The sequence below is a fragment of the Notechis scutatus genome, chromosome 2, assembly GCF_049901735.1.
Source record: "Notechis scutatus isolate UNSWTSFEM ecotype Mainland chromosome 2, rNotScu1.2, whole genome shotgun sequence".
NCBI classification, from domain to species: domain Eukaryota; kingdom Metazoa; phylum Chordata; class Lepidosauria; order Squamata; family Elapidae; genus Notechis; species Notechis scutatus.
Window position 1 is genome coordinate 235,019,873 of NC_142010.1, and position 25,604 is coordinate 235,045,476.

At 36.2% G+C, this 25,604-nt stretch overlaps 2 protein-coding genes across 3 annotated transcripts in view; one reads left to right on the forward strand and one right to left on the reverse strand.

The window, feature by feature from the left end:
- The window catches only part of IQGAP2 (IQ motif containing GTPase activating protein 2), a 130,021-nt gene that overhangs the window by 79,770 nt on the left and 24,647 nt on the right, over window positions 1-25,604 (forward strand). For both annotated transcript variants that reach the window (XM_026670605.2, XM_026670607.2), the window contains 13 exons: window positions 1,029-1,192; window positions 2,376-2,536; window positions 2,741-2,865; window positions 3,881-4,044; window positions 11,077-11,167; window positions 16,647-16,808; window positions 17,849-17,991; window positions 18,659-18,829; window positions 19,463-19,546; window positions 20,518-20,589; window positions 21,046-21,115; window positions 21,826-22,034; window positions 25,220-25,369. In XM_026670605.2, the coding sequence (XP_026526390.2) occupies window positions 1,029-1,192; window positions 2,376-2,536; window positions 2,741-2,865; window positions 3,881-4,044; window positions 11,077-11,167; window positions 16,647-16,808; window positions 17,849-17,991; window positions 18,659-18,829; window positions 19,463-19,546; window positions 20,518-20,589; window positions 21,046-21,115; window positions 21,826-22,034; window positions 25,220-25,369 (1,766 nt within the window). The remainder of the gene's footprint in view (window positions 1-1,028; window positions 1,193-2,375; window positions 2,537-2,740; window positions 2,866-3,880; window positions 4,045-11,076; window positions 11,168-16,646; window positions 16,809-17,848; window positions 17,992-18,658; window positions 18,830-19,462; window positions 19,547-20,517; window positions 20,590-21,045; window positions 21,116-21,825; window positions 22,035-25,219; window positions 25,370-25,604) is intronic.
- F2RL2 (coagulation factor II thrombin receptor like 2) lies at window positions 5,924-9,513 on the reverse strand. The gene is made up of 2 exons (XM_026670608.2): window positions 9,368-9,513; window positions 5,924-7,072 (listed from the first exon to the last, which is right to left on the reverse strand). Exons 1-2 carry the CDS (start codon window positions 9,429-9,431, stop codon window positions 5,973-5,975), a joined length of 1,164 nt encoding a protein of 387 aa, XP_026526393.2. The 5' UTR covers window positions 9,432-9,513; the 3' UTR covers window positions 5,924-5,972.

A 25,604-nucleotide genomic window follows, 5' to 3' on the forward strand; every position in this document is an offset into this window, starting at 1 on the left:
TTCTTTTTCTTTGAACACTATGTTTAAGAGGGTTCTAAATTTGCAGTTGCCTTTCTGTCAGTTGCTCTTTGCTTCTTGAGATATTAGAGCTTTCCTTCTAGATGTTGATTTGAGCTCACTTTTCATTTCATGCTTTCTTTGATTTAACTTAAGAGCAACTTATTATCCATAAGATTTGAATTGAATTCATGAATATAATCATTTTTGGTTGTTATATATGCATCAGTTGACTTATTGATCATAATTTCTTTAGAGGTAGAGTTTTTATTGGCCTATCTATATTTTGTTCCATTATTTTAAACACTAAATGAAAACATTAGTTATATAAAGGAAACTTAGTTTTTTAAAGTGTTGTTCTTCAGTCTAAGCAGGTAATTATTTTACATGTAATGGGTTATCTAGTCGGGCCTTATATATTTTGAGTAGTCAAAGCACATGTGCAGGGGCTCCTGTCTGATATAATTTTCCATTTACTTCAGCATCTATTTCATATCTGTGAACCTATTAGAAAATTAGTTGTGTTTGCTGATTTTAATATAATATGTGAAGCATAGATTTTTAAAGACTGCTATTTTATTTTGAAGATAAAACAATGTTCTGCCTTTTATAGTAATTCAGCCCTTGCATACAAATTATTATTGAATTGGCTTTCTTATTTCCTTAATCTTTGATTTTCTTAAATTTAAAAACACTCATTAGATTATACTTCTTACATTTAAAATAACAAAAGGTCAAGGAAATAAAATTATTTTAATAAAATTATTTTATAAAAACCTATCTAAATTGTCATGTATAAAGTATAAGCTTGCATGGTTATAAGTACCTTTCATTTACAATATTTTTTAAATTCCCCCCTCCCTTTTGGTAGTTTTTAGCAGACTTCTATGGCATAATTAGCTTCAAAAGAAGACTTTTAACAATTTTCTTCTTTTTATATCATTAGAAATACCAGATATACAATCTGTACACTAGTATGCCTTGGAACAGGGTTAATTGGGTTTTTGGATATTTCTATTTTTTGACACTAGAACTTATTGCAGTTGACAATATTAACATTGCAATTCGTAACTGTGACTCAAACATGACAATTGCTGCTTTAATGAAACCTGAAGCCCAGTTACCTGAAGTTTATCCTTCTGCTGGCTCTGTCTATCAGACTGAACTCTTCAATCTTCAGCAACAGAATGCTATGGTAAGATGGAAGCTATCTGAATTTGTCCCTAAAGCTAACTAATTGAAAAATAGATATACTAAAATATCTGTAATTTCTTCTATGACTTTTAAACATGCACTTTCTGCAAATACTTTTATTAATTCTTGGTTGTCAGTGCGTTTGCACAAATGAGTGTTCAGTGTTGTAGAAGTAGATAAGATAGATAAGAAAAAATACCAGATTTTTAAAATGTGTAGGTTTATTTCTAAAGTCATATGTAATTCTAATTTAATAATTCTGTTTTTGTACTAGGCTTTAGCTCCCAAATTTTGGTCAAAACTTGCTGCCTGATTTTGCTGCTAGTTTTAATATACCAATTTTTTCTTCAGTTTAGGATGGACTTAGCATCCTGATAGTTTAGTCCTTGATCATCCTGACCCACCACAAGAAATCCTTTCTTTGCTGTTAATAGTTGGTTACCAATGTTTTCAGCTAAAAAAGGTTTCTTGTTGCAGAGACTTTGTCAGGCCTTTTTCTACTTCAGATTTTGCTCCTTGAGTTTATTTATCAGTGGATCAGCAGTTCTGTATTTGATATAATTTAGCTGTTGTAGCTGAGAGGCAATAATTGATTCTTGCAACAGGATCGATTTTCCTGATTTTCCTGTCAAAATTGAACAGAGAAGGAAAAAAGAAAAAAGGATAAAAAATGATGATATGGAGTGATGAAGAAAAGGCAGCATGGAACGAAACAGAGAGTAAAATGCCTATAAAAGCATTTACCTTTTCATTCTCATATTAATAAAATAAAAAATTAAATAACATTAAAATATATATGTAATTCAGAGAAATATGCAAGCTAATAATTATTTTCAGATAGTTAAATAATAACGGTTGGGCTTAATTTTTTAAGGAATATTAATTTTGAGTAAGCAAAACTTGTCATCTACTGTGTACTGTGAATGAAAATAATTCTCAAATGACTCTTGAGGCAATACCTTAGGTTAATTAAGATGTTTGTAAAATGATATGTAAGTGTTCACATTTCTAGATGAAATTCAAAAGCTTACACATTATTTTGTAAAAATGCAGTTGGCTTAATTGATGTATTTTAGATGTATGTACTTTAATATTGGCATTGGCTTTTTCAGGGTTAAACCATAACTCATTTTTTACATATTGAAAGCTTTATTTTTCTTGCTGATCTGAATATATTTCTACAGAAATACTTAGCTCATGATGAACTGTCTGTTGCTGTTGAAATGCTCTCAGCTGTCGTGCTGTTAAATCAGGCTTTGGAAAGTAAGAACATAGATGCAATAAAAGTACACATCAGCAATCCATCCATTGGCTTTAACAATGTGGAGGAAGAGAACTTGCAACGGTAAAAACATTAATTACAGATGTATTTCTGTGACTTATGGTATTTATCACTAATATTTTAAGAAAAATTATATAATTATACAAATTCTATAATTTAATTGTGCTTTACTATATGGAATTGTTCATTAAACTATGATAATCTTTTAGCTAATCTAACTCTAGATTACAGTACAGTACAAACAAATTTTTAATTGTTTCTTCATAGTTATGCTGACACCTTGCTGTCTATTAAATTAGAGGCTTTGTCTCAAGGACAACAATATTTAAGCTGGAATGACATCCAGAACTGTATTGACATGGTTAATACACAAATTCAAGAAGAAAATGATAGTAAGTATTCTGGTCCATTTAACTTTGTTCCTACATTTCAATAATAAAATACATGTTAAATAGCATTAATTTGTTTACAGTACTCTTTAAAAAAATCAGGATTGTGAGGTTGCAAACATAACAAAAAGTGGAAACTAATCAAGGAGAGAAGCAACTTAGAACTAAGGAGAATTTTCCTGACAGTTAGAACAATTAATCAATGGAACAACTTGCCTCCAGAAGTTGTGAATGCTCCAACACTGGAAGTTTTTAAAAAGATGGTGGATAACCATTTGTCTGAAGTGGTGTAGGGTTTCCTGCCTAGGCAGGGGGTTGGACAAGAAGACCTCCAAGGTCCCTTCCAACTCTGTTATTCTATTCTATTCTGATCAACCAGAAACTACATGTTAAATGTTTTGCGTGTGTTGCCTGAAAAAAACCCCTCCCTTTATTTATTGAATATAGGAAAGATCATTTCCACTTCCACCACCAAAACTGTTTAAAAAACAGTTTGGAGAGAATTCAATTATAGTGGCAAACTGTTGCATTAATGGTAGACTTCCTATGCTTCAAATAGATTTCAACAGATCTTTACATATCTGTAAAAACAATAAGCCTTGAGCATCTTTGTTCCAAAAATAGCATGAAGTTACTATATTGAAGACAGTCATGCAAGTGTTAATCTAGCTTTTGTTGTTAGAATCAAACAGATAATTTACAGGTGTTCTGCAGATATTTGGAGAATTAGAAAAATTGGGTTTCAAATTGCTTCCTTTATGGCAGTTATATTTAACTCATATTTATATTCCCATATTGCTGTCCAATTAAAATTGCTTAAGACTACTAAGTAATTTTGATATACTTCCTTCAACCAATCATTCTTAAATAAAAATATTTTTTGTGTATTTTAAAAATATAATAATTAAAAGTTGAATAATAAATTTGAAATTATTAGTTTAAACCACTTTGAATATTGATACATAACTACAGTTACATTTCTTTAATAGTATATTAACTGTATACTTTTTTTTAATAGAAATTTTGGCAGTGGGTTTTATTAATGAGGCTATTGATGGAGGAGATCCAATAAGAACAATAGAAACACTGCTGTTTCCCACAGCAAAATTACAGAATATAAAAGAAGCAAATGCCTGGCATTATCAAGCAGTTTTGAACGATGCAAAAACATGCAAATGTCAGGTAGAAAAGTTTTAATACTTTTTCCCCATTTTGTCAAAGTTTTTGTAATTCCTATATATATGCATTGCAGTTATTTATTACAATACGCTGATGGCATCTCTGGAACATGTAAATCCCCTAAAACTTTCTCAAAATGTAGACAAAATATTTTGTTTCTGCATATTCTGTGGAGTTTTGGGGTGCTAGGAAATTATGAATTGTCCTCAGTTTGACATTTTCAGAGATCCAATTGTCTTCTCAGTAATGAATTTGAAGCTCTGTTTAAGTACTATTACACCAGTAACACAATTTTATATAAATTCTTAGAATTGGCTTTTTAAAAATCTGTACAATGGATTTGGGAGTTACTAACAAATTCCTTGCATCTTTATATATCTTACATTCTATAACAGAAAAATGCTTAGGTTAAGGTTGTGATTGGGCAGTTTATAATCTTACACAAAACTCAACTCTGCTTTATACCCATGCCTATCTACATAATGAGAAAATAATCACATAATATTGTGAAAGCATGAAAACTGTTGCACAACTTATGAAATGTAGCTGTTCTATAGCTGTCCTATCTTGCACACTTATGAAATGCAGCTGTCCTATCTTGCAGTCCTATAATGCAAAAGTAGAATCACTGTTAATTTTTTATCTTCTTACTACAGGGGTGTGTTACTGTGGGACCAGAGCAAAACCTAATTTTTATTTCATTTATATTTAAATTTAGCTAAATAGTATGTTACATGCACAATAGTTTTTTTTTCTCAGGTCACATTAAGGATTATAATTTGATATCATCTATGGAGAATGTCAGTCATCCAGATCATAGTTGTCACATAACAGATAGATCAGCCAGAACTAATTCTTCCATTTCCTCATCCCCACCCCAACATCCAGCCAGAACTGATTAAATTTCTTGATAAAACATCTTTTTCTTCCTCAAGGAGAAAAAACATAGTCTGGTTGCCTTTTTAAAAAGCACCTTTGAGACAATTTGTATCTACAAAATTTCAGCTAATATTTTCAGGCATATTCAAAATATTTGAAAGCACATCCCGCTCTTTTGTGCACAACTCTGGTTTATAATGTTTGCCATATTGTCTAGCTGCTATTATGTCAAGCAGTACATGCAGTCTTCCAGTTTAGCAATGCAATTTGGGAAATGCCCATAAACCAGGAACAACTAAGGCTGTACAAATCATTTAGAAGACTGATTTCCTTGTGGCATGGCTCCATGGAACCTACCACTTCTCAAAGAATTTTTGGATCTACATCCTTCAGGACTTGGTGCAGCTGGATTAACAGAATAACAAGGGACCTTGGAGGTCTTCTAATCTAACCCCCTGTGATACACAAAGGCCTTCCACTGGGACTCAGAACATGAAAGGCTCTTAAAGTCTTCACTTTCCAAATGTTTGTGTAACCAGTAAAGGGTGTGTGTGTGTGTGTGTGTGTGGGTGTGTGTGTGTGTTTTCATTATTACCTTGTTGATTTTTTTAAAAGGATTAAATATTAAGTTGGTCAACAAGTTGATGATTCATTAATTAATCTGATAATTAATAGCATTCAAATTTGGCCAAGTAATCATTAAAAGTAAACATTAAATCATAATGTAAATTATTTTTTGAGATTTGTTAGAAATAATAACATTGCTTAAATTTAAAGAATCACTCATTGCTGCAGAAAAAGTCCAGGATTATTTATTTTTTGTTGTCAATTATGAAGATATGCTACAACCAAAACACAATCAAACCAAACTGAAACTGTAACTTTTAACCCTGTTAATGAAACATTATCCTGAATGGTATAAATACAAATACCTTTAAGTATTTGCATATAATTTGATGTTTGATATTATAAAAATAGAAGTCTTAAATAGGTAATTTTGTAAAAAAAATGTATGTATCTGTAACTTTTTCAAATATCACAGGAGAGACGTGTTATGTTTTTTCTTCCTGAGCTATTTTAACCATGGTGAGATAGGTCTTGGTGTTGTCATTGACTTTGGACATCAGGAAATAAAGGAAAGGATCAAGACAACTATTTAGGCTGCTTAGACATAAAGCAATCAAATAAAAGAAATACAAATTATCTTTAGAACTGTAATAATAATTCAGATGATGAGCAATCAGTATAACATTGCTGGGAGTATAACAAATAGCAAAAATGCTGAGGACAAGAAGACTAACTTTGATGTACCAGAACCACTTTTGTTCATAAGCCTTGAGTGTTTGAATAATGGAAATGTAACAAAAAATAACAATGCACAGTGGAATCATAAATCCAAATACTGCAAGGAAAATAAAATAGTAGTGTTGGAAAGGGAGCATAGTTTCACAAATGTTAAAAACGTCATGGCAGGTAATGATATTTAGCTGGTCCAGATGATAGCTTTGTTTCATGATTATCAAAGGCAGCATATATGAAAAAACAACCGTCCACACCATACCACAAGTTAAAGTAGCTAAGAACTTTTTAGATAGAGTCCTGAAGGTAAACGGGTGAACAATGGCCATGTAACGGCTGATGCTGATACCAGTGAGAAGTAGGGTGGAGCAGTACGTATTTCCATAGAAGACAGCAGTCATGATTCGACACATTGCTTCTCCAAATATCCAGTTATTGCCATTTAGGTGGTATGCAATTCTGAATGGCAGCATTATACAGAAAAGGAAATCTGAAATAGCCAAATTTGTGTAGAATATGGCAGTACGGACTGATCTGATTCTGAAAAACAGCATCCACAGTGTTACGACATTGGCTGGTACTCCAATTAAGACAACAGCAATGTATATAGCTGGTAGCATCTTCACACTCAGTGAGTTAGTAAGGTACTCCATGGTGATATTATTTACTTTCAATGATGAGTTGTTGGATATTTCCATAGGACACTTTTCTTTTTTGTGATTGGGCTTTGTCAGTCCATTTAAGGTGGAAATAGGTATTGGCTCATACATGTCTTGCGGAGTGCCATAGAAAGTCCTAATGGGGTGTAATCTATCATGTTGAAAGTTCAAGCTGCTGTTGCCACGCTTGTTTTCTAAAAATTGGAAAAAAGATGAAAATGTAAACTGTACAACAGAAATAAGCAGTGATCTTTTAAAAAAAAATTCTCCATTAGCAGATTTATTCCACGAGTATTAACAAGAGAGTGACATTTTTAAGTTAGTTTAAGAAAGAAAATAGAGGAGTTGAAAAGTATCCTGTTTATCAAATAAGCTTTGTTTGTTCTGTATTATGTTGGGGTGTAAAATTAGTTGTGTTTAGGATTACAACTTTAGACTATTCAAGTGATAATTAAGATGATAGAAAGTTTTGCTCTTTCCTCCAGAAGTTCATATCAGATCATGATTTATACTAACTATAATATAGCAAGAATAAGTAACTTGCTGAAGTTCAGAACGCTTATGCCTTTCAGTAAAATCTGTTAATTTGAAATTGATGGGACAACAGACTGTCTGTCTGTCTACCTATCTGTCTACCTATCTATCGTGTATAGCAAAAAAGCACAATCTACAGCTCTCAGCCAGGTTTCAAAAGTTCTTGTCAAGACCTTGCAGGCCATTGTAAAAGTTATTTGCCCCTTCTTTAAGTCTGCTAGTCTGGAACGGGAACATTCTTAGTGGGAAAAAAAGACATTAAGGCGGTAGAGGGAGAAAAATAACAATTTGCTCCTTAAAAGTCCTGCAGTTCTCAATGGATTAAAGGTAGTTCTTGATTTATGACCATAATTGAGACAAGAATTTATGTTGCTAAGTGAGACAGTTGTTAAGTGAATTTTAGTCCATTTTATGACTTTTCTTGGAACATTTGTTAAGGGAAGCTATTAAGTTTGTAACATAGTTAAGTGAATCTGGCTTTTTCATCAACTTTACTTGTCAGAAGTTGACAAAAAATGATCACATGACCTCGGGACACTGCAAGTGTTTTAAATATGGCAAAAAAAATCAGAAAATAAAATACAAGCTGAATAGTCAAGACCTTGTTGATGAGTCCCAAACTCTGTCAAGGAACTTGGAGTACTCATCTCTAATGACCTAAGTGCTAGAGCCCACTGTAACTACATAGCCAAAAAGGTATTAAGAGTTGTTAACCTAATCCTGCATAGCTTTTTCTGTGGTAATATCACGCTACTAATTAGAGCATACAAAACATTTGGTAGACCAATACTTGAATACAGCTCATCAGTCTGGAACCCGCATTACGTATCTGATATTAATACAGTTGAGAAAGTCCAGAAATATTTCACAAGAAGAGTTCTCCTCTACTCGTTGCAGAATACCTTATGCCACCAGACTTGAAATTCTAGACCTAGAAAACCTAGAAGTAGCTGCCTTTGGTCCGATCTAAGTATATAGTACATAAAATTATATATTGCAAGGTCCTACCTGTCAATGAATACTTCAGCTTCAGCCATAACAATACAAGAGCACACAACAGATACAAACTCAAGGTGAACCGCACCAAACTTGATTGCAGGAAATACGACTTCAGCAACAGAATGGTCAATGTCTGGAATACTCTACCTGATTCTGTGGTTTCTTCCCCAAACCCCAAAAACTTTAACCTTAGACTGTCTACTATTGACCTCACCCCTTTCCTAAGAGGTCTGTAGGGGGCGTGCATAAGTGCACCAACGTGCCTACCGTCCCTGTCCTGTTGTTTCTTTTTATTTGTATCCATTTCATGTATTCATAACTATGTTTATACTTATACCTGTTATAATCGCGTCACAAAATAAAATAAATAAATAAATAATATGAGTCAATTGCCAAACATCTGAAGTTTGATCATGTAATCGTGAGGATGTAGCAATGATCATAAATGTGAAAAACAGTCATAAGTCACTTTTTTCAGTGTCATTGTAACTTTGAACAGTCACTGAATGAACTATGGTAAGTTGAAGACTACCTGTATTCCAGAGGGAATGTAGTCCTTTATAAGAAAGAAAGATTGCCCACCCCTGTGTAATAGAGTGCTTCTCAAATAAATGTAAGGATTAAAAAAAAAAAACTATTCAGAACTATATTTACTTAATAAATAGCTGAAGTGCTTAAGAACAAAGGTATGTTTTTTTCTTCTTTCTGAGAGTATTTACTTTTAAGTGATTGCTAATCCATGTGTAATAGGACATATCACTAAATGGTAATGCAATAATGCTTTCTATCCAAGTCTCAGGAATGAAAAAACAATTTGAAAGGGAAACCCATCTGATTTGAGACCTTTTTAATAATCCATTTGAGCCTGCATGTTTGTTTTCTCTCAGTAGCAGACCTAACTGCTAACAAAATTAAAAGGGACAAGTTACTGACACACAAAAACACAGATATCCTACCTTTCCGGCATAAACAGGAGGACAGATAGAACAATCCAGTTGTCAATAGGAGCCAAGTTTTCATTGTAGCTGTGATCAATTCTTAATTTTCTACAATAGACATTTTAACTTGTAGAGTCTTGCTTAATCCCCATTTTAGTGAAAAGAGCTCATTACTGAACTCATCCTCAATGTAGCAATTTTGTAGAAAATAGCTGATTTGTCCTTTTTCTTGTAGTGAGAAGGTATGATGCATCAGAATGCAGAAGTGGGTGTGACTGCTTAAACTTCCAATCAACACAGACAAGAATTAACTCTTGAAGTACTACTAGTAGAGAGTGAAATAATTATTGTGTACAAATAGTGACTGAATGTAAAAACATTTGTTTACATTTTACAGTGTCTCCTTATATTTTCATTGGAACATAGAGCTACCAGACATGAAGGGCAAAAACATACAAAACCTTCTGCTCTCCTTTAGTGGTTGACCGGATTTTTACAGTCCATATTTGGTAACCTGATTTGGTAACTCTAATTTACAACTGGAAAGAGAAGTCATCATGTAGCATTATCTAGCAAGCAGACAATACATTTTAACAAAATTCTATATGTCTGGCAGAATGAACTGCAGAATCAAATGGATTGTAAAAATAACTTTATAGCATTTGAATAAGGAATTTGTTCTTGGCACAAAGGAGGAACAGACTATTAAAAGAGGATGCCTGCTTCTTTGAACTGTAGATGCATCCATTGGTCGCATGCGTAGCCATGGAGCTATATTCCAGTCTAGGAGCTGGTGTATATAAAATACTCTCCAAAAAGAAAGAGATGCAACTGGTCTTCCATTTGGGAGATTTCTGACTTTATCCCAAATTTGCCTTAATTTTGGAGTCTTCCTGGTACCTCGACTTTCTGTGGGCTTGTTCTGCCTTTTTCATACTCCTTGCTTAACTTCTTGTGCTGTTTTTGTCAGGGCTGAATATGGCTACTTTACTTAGCTGCTTCCATTCAAGAATGAGGAGTCCTTAGAGCTTTCGGAGCTTGGTTGTTTTCTTGTAGATGTTTCATTACCTGATTAGTAGCCCCGATGATGTTATCTAGTTTGGATAATGAAATGTCTACAAGGAACCAAGCTCAGAGACTACCATGGATCCCTCATTTCAATCCTGAGCTACACTGTCTTATTGATCCTTGAAGCTACATTCAAACTTTTCCTATGGTATTTGATTCAGTTTCATGTATGTATCATTCTGATGTTTTTCACGGGGAATACATTTTAAATACACATGCCTGCTGTTTTAATTATTATAGCACCACACAATCCATGTTTTACCTAAGTTCAAATATATAAATAGAAAATTAGTATATAGAAACTGAACATGATTCTCAATCATGGTTTTAAGAATAAAGTATTAATACATCAGACTAATACCTCTTATCTGATACAGTAATGATAGTGTGACATGAACTGAAAGCACAGACATTGTTCTAGACATTCTATACAATAGAGATAATTCAAGGTAAGTTGTGTTGAGAATTAATAGGTATTCTCGGAAGGAAAGGGAAAGAAGGCTTCCCTTTGCAATCAGTCCTTATCAGGCCTTTAATTTTCAGATAAATTCATACCAGTAGTCCCTTTTTAGAATAGCTTTATAACCTTGGGATATTTTGGTTGATCAAGTTAAGTTTTCAGAAATAGTAATGTTTAGTTTTATCTTTGTTTTAACCAGGAATCTCGTGATAATTCATCCATGCTTTGGCTAGATGAAATACAGAAAGGAATTGATGATGCTAACCGAAACTTGGAAGAGGCATCAAAATGTGAGGACTCATTTCAATCATTATATTAAGCCCTACTTCTTTTGCAGTCACTACTAGTTTATTATTGACCACAGCATGCATTCTCAAATTAATCTTCTACCTTGGAACATATTTTTGATAACTTGATTGTATGAAAGAATAGTACTTAATTTGCAACATCTTGCAACAGATGTGAGCTTCTAAAATGATTTCACAATTTCACTTCAGTGACCTCCTGAATTTGAGAATTTGGCAATCGGTGACTATTAGTCATTGTGGCTATATACACCCTACAAGCTATGTGTGATTCTCAGAACGTGTGTGGAAAGATCATTTTGAATTTAAACTTAAGGATTTCTCATACACATGTATTTGGCCACTTTAGGAACAGGAAGCTGGATTAACTGAATGGTTATTATTTCAAGGCTACAAAAATCTGGATAAATATCAGAACAAAAAGATACAAAAAACTGATTATTATTTTTTGCTACTATCTAGTTCAGGGGTGTCAAACTCAAGGCCCATGGGGTGCTTAGATCTGGCCCGTGGGGCTGCCCTGGAAACAGCAAAGGACTGGCCCACGGTGCCTCTACCAGCAAAAATGGAACTCGGGAGAGCTGCATGCAGCTCCATTTTCACGAGCAGAGGGTTGCAGGAGGCCGTCACAGCTGAAAACAGAGCTTGGGGACCCATTTTTGCTGGCAGAGCACTCAGGCCACAGGCACCCCAACACGAGTGATGTTGACCTGGCCACCCCCCCACCCCCCCAGAAATCAAACACTACCCTGCTTCAGCCCTCAATGAAATTGAGTTTGACACGCATGATCTAGTTTCTTCTTCAGGATTTTGCAGTCCAGATTTGATAGCCCTAAGCAAATAGATCTTTAGAAAACAGTATTAAATAGATTAAAAGGAACTAAAAATCGGTCTTTAAGGTGCCAAATATATTACTGATCAATGAGAGCTGAACAAAAACAAATGTTTTACTGGGAACCTGCTGAGTATGTAGAGTACGTTACAGTTCCCTATTAAACTGGTAAATGCCTGTTATGAATCATGCTCAGCATTAATTAAAATGATTATTACACTTGGCACTGGTGTCATTCAGTTCATTACAATACTGCATATATTGCAGGAAACTACCTTTTATTTGTAAGTGAATTAATCAATTATCTGAAATAATATAGATAAAAATATTTGCTATGATAATTTCATAAAATGGCGTTAAAACATACCACAATATGAGAATTGCAAACTGTTAGGTGGACTGCATCTGGGCTGCAAAAATCCAAATGATAATTTGATGTTGGCCAAGAGGTACTATTCTCTTATCTCTGCCTTTTCCCAGTGCTTGTCTAGATTGTTACAATCTAGATATGGAAGGCACTGGTATTGGGTGCATTCAGCATATTGGGGGGAAAAAAGACTTTAAGTAATTTGTATTTTTAAAATATGCCAATTTACATGTGATGGTGGCAGATAGATCCATGTTCTGTGTCAGGGGTGTCAAACTCGATTTCATTGAGGGCCACATCAGGGTTGTGTTTGACCTCAGGGAGTGTGGCCAGAATGGCATGGCCAGCTTGATGTCACTCTATGTTGGGGGCACCTGTGGTGGCTTGGGCAGGGCTGGGAGGGAACCATTGTCTCCTGCGGACGAAGGCGAGACCAGGGAGAGGGCCAAACTCTTGTCCTCCAGTACAGCCTCGCCATCCCTCTCAGACCACACGGAGGATCTCCAGATGGTGGTGCAGGCTATCCAGAGCCCTAGGCAGTGGAGGGCAATTGCCCAGCCCAGCCGACGAGTTCTCAGGGCACCAGGATCCAAAGTCCAGGGTGTCCGGCTGTGCTTAATTCCTCCTCGAGACTGCTGCTGCAGTTCTTGCTCTCCTTGCCCAAGTTGCTCATAGTGTGTATGGGAGGGCGAAGTATGTGGGTCATAGGGAGGCACACTCCCTCTCCATGCAAGGAGACCTGGCTTTGTAACCAAAGCATTCTCAGCGATAGGATGAGAGACCACCAGGAGAGGTCAAGAGGAAGAGACAAGGGATGGAGAAAGGGCAGCAGGGCTGCTGGTGGGCAAGTGCTAAGGCAGGACTTCCCTTAGACCCTCCCTCCCTCTCATTATAATCTTCCTTCCTTTTTCTTTTCTTCTTTTTCCTCCCCTCTTCATTCTTTTTTCTTCTTTTCCTTCTTTTTCTTTCCTTGTTCTTTTCTGTCTTTCCTTCTTTGTCTTTCCTCTTTCCCTTTCTCCTTTCCTGTCCCTTCTTGGATGCTCAAATACAAAAGGGGAAACATTTCTCGATACCTGCTTGCCTTGTGATCAAATGCCACTTTTGCTAGTAGTTTGTTTTGCTAGCACTCTGCCAGCAAAAATGGAGCTTGGGAGGGGCGCAAGCAACACTCACAAGCTCCATTTTTGGCTGTGATGGCCTCCTGCAGCCCTCTGTCAGCAAAAATGGAGCTTGTGGGGAGCATGTGGCCCTCCTAAGTCTGTTTTTTTGCTGTGGCAGTCTCCTGCAGCCCTCTGCCCATGAAAATGGAGCTGGGGGGGGGCACAAACGGCTCCCACAAGCTCCATTTTTGGCTTTGGCAGCCTCCTGCAGCCCTCTGCCAGCAACTCCATTTTCAGTGGCAGAGGCTGGACCTTTGCTGTTTCCAGGGGCGGCCACATAGGCCAGATCTAAACACTCCATAGGCCAGATCCGGCCTGTGGGCCTTGAGCTTAACACCCCTGTTCTATGTGTAAAAGGTGAAAGGGTGTCATAATGATAAGCAGTAAAGATATAAATACTGTAATATGTTAAGGTAGCAATTGGTTCCTCTGTTTTTTGCTGAAAAATGAAACATGGACTTTTGAAACTAAATATTTATATTCTTTGGGAGCTTTGTTCCCAATACTCCAAGCAAATACACTCCTAAGATGTTACATCCTGGAATGTAAACAGCCTGAAAATACTTTGTATCTCAATCTTTATGCAATCATATAAAATGCTCATCAGAAATTAATAGGATTTCTTGAGTGGGGAGGGAAAAGAACAAATATCAAACCCAACATTAAAAATGAAAAATAAGTTGCCAAAATTTGAGTCTCTCAAATTTAAGATGAGAAACTCTTGAGCTGAAGCAAGTAGTACAGCCTTCTCTGTTAACTTATATTACTTTAGAACACAAGAATAAGGAATTTCAAGGTTCCAACTGCCCTTCCTCCCTCCTCTTGACAATTATCGCTTCACCTAGAAAACCAGCACATCTGGGAAGAATCTGGAGAGAATCCCTGATCTTGATTAATTCTCTTTTCACCGTGTGAAGGAATAATAAATACTGCTTTATTACCTACATCCTGGAATGAGTTCAAGAGAGGCTGTGTACCATATGGTGTTTCTAAATGTGTAGATCAGAAATGTCAAACTTAAGGGCACAGGACTGCACGTAGTCATTTGAAAATCTTGGATGTATTCCCTAGAACCCTTTCAATAGTTACTATGAATTGTAATGAATGTTTAATGTGACAGAAGGGCAGAACAATTAAATACTTGGAAAGTAATTGCACTAACTATATTTAATTATAATGTATATTAAAGTAAGGTAAATATAGCTTTTGTCACAACCCATGTCATTGCCTTGCATATCCCTAATTTATACCAGCAGTTGCCAACCGGTGGGCCATGGCCCACTGGTGGGCCATGAAAATTTTTTGGTGGGCCCCAGAGAAATCTCACCCCCAGAGCACCCCTCCAAAGCAATTAATCCAGGCTGCGCAGAAACACAAGGCTGCACCGCCCACATGGCACGTGGGAACCCTCCCCGCCCACTCACTCCTTACCCGGTAAACTTGCCTGCTAAATTGCTATTTTTCCTTTTTACGACCATCATCTGTTCTGCTGTGCTGGAAGATTTAGATTAGCTAGGAAGCAGGAAATGGGTGGATTTCTTGCTTTCTAGCTAGTCTTTAGATCTTCGGCTCAGGACAGCTGAACCTCCCTTAGGACTGAAGGTTTGCTTGCAAGCAAATTCATGCAGACTCACGTCAAGCAAATTTGAGAGACTGAGCTAGCCAATGGCAGATAGATAGATCACTGAATGATTCTGTGAGCAACTCAATTTGCCTGCTTTGCCTGATTTTGGGTAAAAGTTGCTCTTTTTTATAAAAAAAATCAATATTTACATGCATGGTGTGTTGTGAGTTAATTTTGTGAGTTTGCTTGCAAGTAAATTTGAGGTGACAGACTGAGCTAGCCAATGGCAGATAGATAGATCACTGAATGATTCTGTGAATAACTCAATTTGCCTGCTTTGCCTGATTTTGGGTAAAAGTTGCTCTTTTTTATAAAAAATTCAATATTTACATGCATGGTGTGTTGTGAGTTAATTTTATGAGTTTGCTTGCAAGGAAATTTGAGGTGACAGACTGAGCTAGCCAATGGCAGATAGATAGATTTCTGAATGAATCTGTGATTCTGTGAGCAACTCAATCTGCCTGCCTGCTTTGCCTGATTTTGGGTAAAAGTTGCTCTTTTTTATAAAAAATTCAATATTTATATAAATATTTATAATTTACATACAAGCCATGCCCAGCCAGTCACATGACCACCAAGCCACACCCACAAATTAGGCCACACCCACAGAACCGGTTAGTGGTCCCTGGGATCTAAAATTATGAGTTTGGTGGTCCCTGAGGTCCAAAAGGTGGCGACCCCTGGTTTAGACTATAAATTTGGCCAAAGAAGATCTTTGTTCAAGGATCAGTATTATATACAGTTTCTTCCATGTCAATTTTTCACCCAGATTTTCAGAGTCTTTAATAAATGCTTTAATACATTCCTATACATATGTACATATTCATGCACAAAACATGCTCCCATTTAATTTTATAAGTTCAAGTTAGATTTGTAATAAAATCAAATTAGTCTTGGAAACTAATGTGCAAATTTAAACCTTCTTGTTGGTTAACATGAATTGGAGTAGAAAGTCAACTGTACCACCATCCTATATTAATCTATAATGTTGGCTTTGTGCATTCTTTTCAACCCTTGCCATGCCACACACCCCTCTTCCCTTCCTGGCCTTCCTCCCACACTGCTATGCATTCCCTTGCTCCCTCCTCCACCTGGCAACAGCCACTTACCTGTCTTTGAGCTTGGGACTTTCAACTTTCTGTCATTTTCCCTACTGACTTTAGTTGTGGGTAGTCAGCAGAAAGTTGCCTCTCCTAACACCCATAGGATTCATTTAACAATGACAACTGTGACTGCAGGAATTGCCAAAGCCCTTGACAACTGCATTGCTTAGCAATGGAATTTTGATCCCAATTGCCACTGTAAACCAAGGACTACTTATAAGTTAGTATTATTGATTCTCTCTTTAAAAAAAACAGACAACCTTTAATATGGAGGGTGAGGGAGTGCAGAAAGCAAAAAAAAATGCAGATTGTCTATTCTTTGTGTAAGGTATCATGGGAAATGTAAGATACTAATACTTCATTGATTCTACTCCATAGTGGCTATTGGAATATGTATGATAAATCAGTGTTTAGAAAAAGGTGATTCTGCATCAATCATCACAATTTTACAGTCACCTAATTTCAATCTGAAAGCTGTTCCAGAATGTGCTGAAATCTACTATGAACGTTTGCAGGAAGCTAAGAATTTAAAAACCAAAGGTATTGTTGTTTGTGCCATTTTACACGGCATAGGAAATGTATAATGTTCCTGAGGTACTCCAGCTCTACTTCTTTAAATATTTCATTAAACATTTGTTGAAGATAGATCATGTATTTGCTGGCCTTGAAACAAGTCGAGGCCAGGAGTGTGACTCAAAATATTTATTGAAGCTTTTCTGGATGCTTTGATTTAATGAGTGCCAAATGGTAATGTTGCATAATTTGTTCCTTTAAAGTCCTGATTTAACTGAAAATTAAAGAGATTTTTTACATACCTCTGAAGCTGTTTCATATGAACTATCTTTCAGAAAGGCTCACTCTGGCTTTGTATTCTATAATATATTTGTTCCTACCAATTTTCATTTCTGTGTTATTGCCCACAAATTGCATGTTTACATGCTTTCTGTGTTGAGTATTTGAATGATGACCCTATGGTGGAGAAACTTTTCTTGCTGTTTAAACAGGAACTTTATTATTGCATCAATCAGTGAGTCACCAATCCCAACATCCGGTGTTTTCTCTGACTGGTTTACTTCCCCTGAAACATCAGGGACAAGTAGTAGAAAGCAATAATACAAACCAGCTCTTATTTCAAATCAACTCAACTCTCAAAGTATGTGAGAATATGTGAAATGTGTTTAGTGACCTTGAGGTAAATTCTTTTGCACTTGCAGAAAGAATTACAGAAAGAATAGGCATGTATCCATGCAAAATACATACACAGAAATGTCTTACTAGTTTTCCTACTGGGTGGTAATAAAAAGCCCCTATTGATGCTTTGTACATTTATCTCTTCCCTCAAAAGTCATTTGTGGAAGCTTTGTAACATACCATTGGAAACAGGGACCCTACTCCCAATTTTTCTAAAGAGAGATCCATTCTTCATTCTGTCTTATCAATTTGTAGAATGGATCACGTTTTTGTACCTAGAAAAATATTTTATATATTGTGTATTTTTCTTAAAGTATAAGATAGACTCAAAATACATTTATGTGTTCAACAATATGGAACCAATAAAATATTGCTTTTAACATGTTTAGAACCTGATGAAGGCCCATGGATTAAATTTTTAATTCAAGGTAGTTATGATTATTATTTCAATGAAGAAAGTGGAGAGGGTACATGTACTCCTCCTGAAGGAATTACTCCCAAAACATCCTGGCTCAATGGGGAAGAGATTCAGGTAAGATGTTGTAGAAACAATAGTTACTAGGGATAAGAAGTGGAGGGGTTTTTTTGGGGGGGGTGGGGGGGGAATACAGGAATGATCAAAGAATGAAATGCAGTACAAATAGAATGATGTATTAGTATATTATTTGTTTCAAGTTTCCATTGGATTTGAAATAAGATTTCTATTTTATTACTATATTAAATCTTATTGGTGCATGTTATATTTTGTGAATAATTATTAAATAATAAGAAATTCTGTTGTTACTGCCATAGGCATCCACAGGAAAAAAGAGCGCCAGTGTGATGCAGTGGTTGTTGGTATAACAATGGGGTGACTCAAGTTCTAATCCCTTCAGAAATTCATTTGGTTTTTGTACTTCAGGTTGATGATTCAGTGTCAGACCATCCAACCATCAGTTAGTCGATCAGTCAATTACTGTAGATTACAAAGATGAAAATGAAAATAATTCATTTTCATGTTTAACTGTTTCGGTTTAATATTCAGAAATGCTTATTTTGAAAAATATTCCAAAGAAGAAGCTAAAAAATAGACTAAAATATAGTCTATATAAATTTGGTCAGTTTGAGCGGAAAGTATCGTGTAGTTAACTGCTAAAAATATGAATTTTACTGAGTTTCTTGTGTTTTGGCTGTCTCCTTAACATTTATTTTTCTTATAGAAAATTGTCAGTGAGATCACATCAAATTATAACAGAGAACAACTATGGTTTGCAAATGAAGACCTGATCATTCAACTGCAAGCTAAAGCAAGAGGATTTTTAGTCAGGAAAAGATATAAAGAAAGAAAGGCATACCTCCAAGCCCAGGAGCCATCAGTGATAAAAATACAGGTAGTATGCATCTAGTATTGGATGACAAATAACCTAATGAAGAGAATTAACAAATACAGCACCTAGGTTTCCTCTTTATGTTTTCCAGCACTCCAACATCTCAGTACAGATAAGGTTTTCTTGTAAATGTGCAATTAATGGATGCAATTAAAGTTCTGTTAATAATTAAATCAGGGGTGGAATATAGCCTATGATGATAAGGTAGTTTTACCAGGCATAACTTAACAACCATCTTTAGTCCCTAAACTTGCCTTGCCAAAAACAGATACTGTTTTTGCAATGTGATATATATTCTATGCTGTACATTGAATAGCAAATGAAAAACAATCATTATATATTTTAGTAGCCAATATTGTACAATTTATTCCATTTGGAATAATGAAGTAGAAAACTAAAATAAAGCTTACTATAAATGATCATTAGAAAGCATGTTTGCTCCCACATTTTAATAGAACACACTTCAGTATACCTAAGAGCACAATATAGATTTTTATCTGGGGGGGAAAAAAGTCCATTCTGAAATTTGCAAGTAAAAGAACAGAAAGCATGGCAACTTTGCTATGTTTAGAGAAGGTTTGGAATTAATTTAATATTAGCCATATTGCTAATACATCTTGTGTTTTAAATAAACAGGCATTTTGGAAAGGGTATAAACAAAAGAAAAATTATTCAGAAAGACTTCAAATGTTGCAGAGAAATGTTGCCTCTATTACCAAGGTAAATATATCTTGTACATAATGAATTACAAAGCTACTTCAGGATGATGTATTCTTGTATTGTCCAGTGGCTATGGCCTAATAATCTCTCTGATTTCCCACATTTTAATTATGTACATCTTAATTGTTACAACTACTTCTTTAAAAAAAATCTATTGTAAATGTGACAAGTATTTGTAAAACCTTTGTAGTTGCCCAGTGAAGCATATGGGATGAAGTTACTGATGAAATGTCAAAGATCGGACAAATTGGGCAAGAGCAAGTTTAATTATTCCTGTTAGTTACTTTAAAAAAAGTAGACACCAGTCATCTGACTGCTTTTCATTGAGAATTTGTACAATTGTGCAAATGGAACTATAGATATCTCATTTGAGATTTGAAACCAGAAGTGTTTTATTGGTCTTGGAGGCTGAAAGAAGAAAACTTGCACTGGCTTAAGGGCAATGAAGCTATTTCTTGTTCACATCTTAATGTCAGATGTGACAAATTAGAATAGAATAGAATAGAATAGAATAGAATAGAATAGAATAGAATAGAATACTTTATTGGCTAAGTGTGATTGGACACACAAGGAATTTGTCTTGGTGTAAATGCTCTCAGTATACATAAAGAAAAGGTATATTTGTTAAGAATCAAGAATCATAATGTACAACACTTAATGATAGTCATACGGTACAATCAACCATCAAATCATACTAGGAAACAGTCAATATAAATCGTATGGATACAAGCAACAAAGTTACAGTCCTACAATCACAAGTGGGAAGGGATGGGTGATAAGGAGCGATGAGAAGATTAACAGTACTAGTAGTGTACACTTTGTAAATAGTTGAACAGTGTTGAGGGAATTACTATAAGCATATTCTATTCAAACTAATAAAAATAAGATTCTAATAAAAACTAACAATATGCTAAAAACAAAAATGTTTAAATATTGATCATGTAAATATTTCTTAATTTTTTAACTTTTAGATTCAGTCATGGGTCAAAATGTGGTTAGCAAGAAGAGCATACAAAGAACGGATACAATATTTCAAAGATCATGTAAGATTTTTCTCTCTTTTGTTCTCCTGTTTAATAGTTAATTGCTTACAACAGTTTTCATATTATCCCTATGTCATAGGACAGAAGAAAGAGAAAATTAATAACACTATTATGAACACTATCTGTAATATACCCTGAGAATAACAGACAGATTTAATAGATAATCAGAGTTGGAAGGGACCTTGTAGGACATCTAGTCCAACCCCCCGCCCAAGTGGGAGACCCTACACCATTTCTGACAAATGGCAGTCCAATCTCTTCTTGAAAGTCTCAAGTGATGGCGCTCCCACAACTTCCGAGGGCAAGCTGTTCTTTTTTGTTTTGTTTTGTTGATTGTTCTCACTGTCAGAAAGTTTCTCCTTATTTACAAACTACGAAAGATATTTGCAGCCATTTCATTTCCTGGGTAACAATTTTAAACATACTATATATATTATGGTTTGGTGTTTTTTTCAGAATGAAGAAATTGTGAAAATTCAAGCATTCCTTAAAGCAAACAAAGCTAGGGAAGATTACAGAATATTGAGTAAGTACTGAATAATATTTTCTGAATATACACTATATAAAGGAATTAGATGCCTTGCATATAACAAAATGAATGTTTCCAGCTCTACTTTTCTTTTTTATCTAATACTTGATAAAGATGTTGGTGTTCTAAAAGCTGCATAATCAGGATAATGGACTGTATAAGGGCCAATAAACTTAGATTCAGACACGATATGGATAGCGCATTTCTCCAGCTGAATGGTGCCTTGTCTGTCCTGGAGGGGTATGTACATGCCCTAAAGAAGCAAGTTCATAGTTTAGGGTGGTCCTAGATCCATTACTGTCACTAGAGGCTCATAGAGCACCATTTATTCATCAACTGATTTCCCAACACCAAATCTACCTGAGACTACCTTGCAAAGTTGTTCATACTCAGTTATTCAATGTTTTTAATCTTTAAGCATGGCCCAAGGATCAAGTTATCTGAAGAAATACCTTCTTCCCTGTGTACCTACCCAGGCTTAAGCTTATCTAATGAGGCCTTCCCTCAAGTCTCCTAAAGGAGAAGAGGTAGACCTCTACAATGGGAAGAGCTTTTCTGCGATGTATCCTATTTATGTAATTCCCTCCCCACAGAGACTTGAGTTAGGGGCACCCACATTAGTATCATTTGGGTGCCAAGTAAAAACATGTTTTATTTTCCCAGGTTTTTAAATGCTGTAATTTTTAATTTGTTTACTTCATTTATAGTTAGTTCTGCAAATCCTCCTTTGAATGTCTTGCGCAAATTTGCTTATCTCATGGATCAGAGTGATTTAGATTTCCAAGAAGAGCTAGAAGTTACAAGGCTAAGGGAAGAGGTGGTCACCAATATCCGATCTAGTCAACAGATGGAAAAAGATTTGAACCTAATGGATATTAAAATAGGATTGCTGGTTAAAAACAGAATAACTTTGCAGGTTAGTGAACATAATGTTTTTACAATTGTAGTAATTAAAATCAGGTTTGCTTTTTTTCTCTTCTTTTTATTACATGTTTTTATTTGACCTTTACCCTGTAAACTTGTGGCCTGGGACTTGATATCATCAAGTAGTCTCTGATTGAATATTAAAAATTCTCTGAAATAATTTTTATTATGTATTGTTTATGCTTATTAATATTGATTAATAATTTCCTGACAAGGGTAGTTGTGAGATCTCTCTGGTTTTCTGAAGAATTCCAGAAATAAATACATTTGTAAGAAAGACTGGAAACATTTCTACCTCTGCTTCTGGGTTCTTTTTCGTTAAAAGATGCAGGAATAGATGCACCTCTTGACCAGCAATTCCTCTTGATCAATCACAAAAACAGAGATGTTATTTGAGTTTAAATAACTATCTAGAACAGGGGTCTTCAAACTTGACAGCTTTAAGACTTGTGGACTTCAACTCCCAGAATTCCTCCTCCAGTCATGTTAGCTCAGGAATTCTGGGAGTTGAAGTCCACAAGTCTTAAATTGATCTAGAATATTTATCTAATAAAGCCTCATTGTATGCATCTATCAGTGGACAAAATTTTGGTCTGGACTTTAACTCCAAATAGTCAGTTTTAACTTTGCAGTCAATTTCTGAAGCAATCCAGATAACTGACATAATTTAGTTGTATCAGTTACATTATTAGTGTAATGGCAAAAATATAAATTGACATGGTTGACATAATTTCTTAAATTACATATTTATCTAATATTTCTGATTACATAATGAATGCACATTAATTACATCAATTTATAACCATTTGAATTTAATAGACATTCAGCTTCACCAGTCTGCCTGAGAATACCTGTCTTAGTTCCTGCCAAATTTCCTGCCACGAGGTTTTACATTTTTAACATTATTTTCTAACTGAAAATATTGTTGGAAGCAGTTGGGAGCTAGCATACTGCAGAGAAGCATCTTCCACCATCCATGCTTATTCACAAAGCCTCAATTGTATCTTGTAAATTTTCTTAAATAAGCACACTAAAACCAGAAGTTAATTGGAAAATATGCTAACGTCCCAAACTTTTTAAGTCCACTGCCCACTTGGTGCTACAAACTCATCCTCGGTGCCCCCCACCCAGGGGTGGGATTCAAATTTCTGTGGGCGTGGCCTATTTTGAGGGTGTGGCTTGCTGGTCATGTGACTGGGTGGGCGTGGCCAGGTGACTGGCAAACCAAATACAAGTGGTCCTCACTTAATGGCCAGTTGTTTAGCAAGTGTTCTAATTATGACTGGCCTCCCCACAGCTACTTGACCTGTTTTTGGAGTTTTGACAGCTTTAGATCAGGGGTCTAAATCCCACCCCTGCCTGTGTGTGTGAGAGAGAGGGAGAGAGAGAGGTTGGATCAGATCTCTCTCTTTCTCTCTTCCACCAATGCCAGAAAGCCATTGTCAGTCAAAATTCATATTGGTGGTCTCCAGGATTTAAAATTATGAGTTTGGTGGTCCCTGAGGTCGAAAAGTTTGGTGACCCCTGATCTAAAGGGGTGAGCCTGAGAGAGGGAAAGAGAGAGAGAAAAGAACGAGAGAGAGAGAGAGGAAGAAAAGAGAAAAGGGAAAGAAAGAAAAAGGGACAGACAAAGAAGGGAGGATGGAAGGAAGGGACAGAAAGAAAAAGAAATAAAGAAGGAGGGAGGGAGGGAAAGATAATGAGGTATCTATTCTAGTCCAATCACCTGCTCCAGCAGTGTTAGAAAGGAGTGTGTGTGTTCTCCTTGTAATTTACCAGTACATTTTGGTTTTGCCTTCTTCAGAATTGGCACTTTAAAACATTGGGGAAAAGTAATTTTTTAGGGTGAAGATCTGGTCCAATCGATCCTGTTTAAAGCCTCAACAAAGTGTGAGAGCTTCCTGATAGTCTTGACCATGTTTCGTCCACAAAACCTTTAATAGAAGCCAAAGATGTTTCAATGTGCTGGCAAAGATGTTTCAATGTGGGAAAGGGCCTCAAACTTGGCCTCATTCAATCTGATGCATCAGGTCTCTCTCTCTCTCTCTCTCCCTCCCTCCCTCCCTCCCTCCCAGACTGGCTTTGCTCTACTTTCCCGATGTGCCTGCGGGGCCGGCGCTTCGAACATGGATGGATGGATGGAGAGAGAGAGGGAGAGAGAGAAAGAGAGAGAGAGACAGGCAGGCAGGCAGGTAGATAGATATATTGGTAGGTAGGTAGATAGGTAGGTAGGTAGAAAGACAGACAGGTAGGTAGGTAGGCAGGAAGGCAGGCAGGCAAACAGACCTTTTGGATGGATGGACGGACAGAATGCGACAGCAGCGGCACCTTGGGAAAGCGGTGGCGGCGGCTTTTCCCAACGTGCTGCTGCATTGGAGGCATGGGCTCCAGAGCGGTGCTTCAGTCAATGGGTGAACCTGCAGGGCTTGCGCCTCGAATGCCCCCTGCCACCTCTTAGCGTCCCCATAGGGGCCAGCAGAGGGTGCTAAGAGGTGGCAGGGGGTGGCGTGTCGAACGCGGCTGCGGCAGCATGTAACGTGCCACTGCTTCCCACATTGGAGGCGCTGGCTCGGAGCGGTGCTACAGTCAATGAGTGAACCTGCAGGGCCAGCGCCTCGAATGCCCCCTGCCGCCTCTTAGCGCCCCCTGCTGGCACCCTTGCCTCTTTGCGCCCCCTAAGGCATCTCACCGCCTCCAGGGGCAGTACTGCCCACTTTGGGAACCACTATGCTAACCTGACAGGAGGAAAAATGGCAAAGTACTGGTAAGGGACAATAACATTTTGTTAAATTGATTATTTGTATCGTCTTGCACTTACAAGATATGTTAACTTTACAAATGGGCTCACCAAGTTCAAATTTAAAACCCAAGAGTTATTCTCTCTCTTCCTCTTGCCAAATTTTATTTAAATTCTCATAAAAAAGTATACTTCTGTTGCTGGGGCTCAGAGTCAAGCCATGCTCTAGTAGTCTAAGCACTGAAATTCTTCTTTTTCAGGTAAATTTTTCAGATAAATTTTGTCGTAGTGATTTTACTTTTGTAATTGAATAGATACTCATAGCCATACTATGAACTTTTCTCAAAATGCTAAATTGAAATGAATTTGATTGTAATAGCAAACTTTAATTTCTACGAAATAATGACATTGGAAGTGTTGGCATGACTTTCATTTTTCAGGATGTTGTGTCACATAGCAAGAAGCTGAACAAAAAAAGCAAAAACCAGCTGCAAGAGATGGTAACTGGAGAAAAGCAAGGCATCAAAGGCTTGAGCAAAGAGAGGAGGAAAAAACTGGAAGCCTATCAACACTTGTTTTATCTTCTTCAGGTACGCAGTCAGTGACTGATGATTTATAATGCAGAGGATCATAGATGTCCTTTTTATTGGCTATGGCAGTAGCAGTTTTTGAAGCCAAACCAATTCAAATCAATTTGAACAAACCTCGTTATAATGTAATCCAACTGTTCAATCCTCTAAAAACACACACACACACACACACACAGACAGACAGTGCAAATCAAACTTTGTTTTAATAGAACTGTTTCATACATGTTTCATCTTC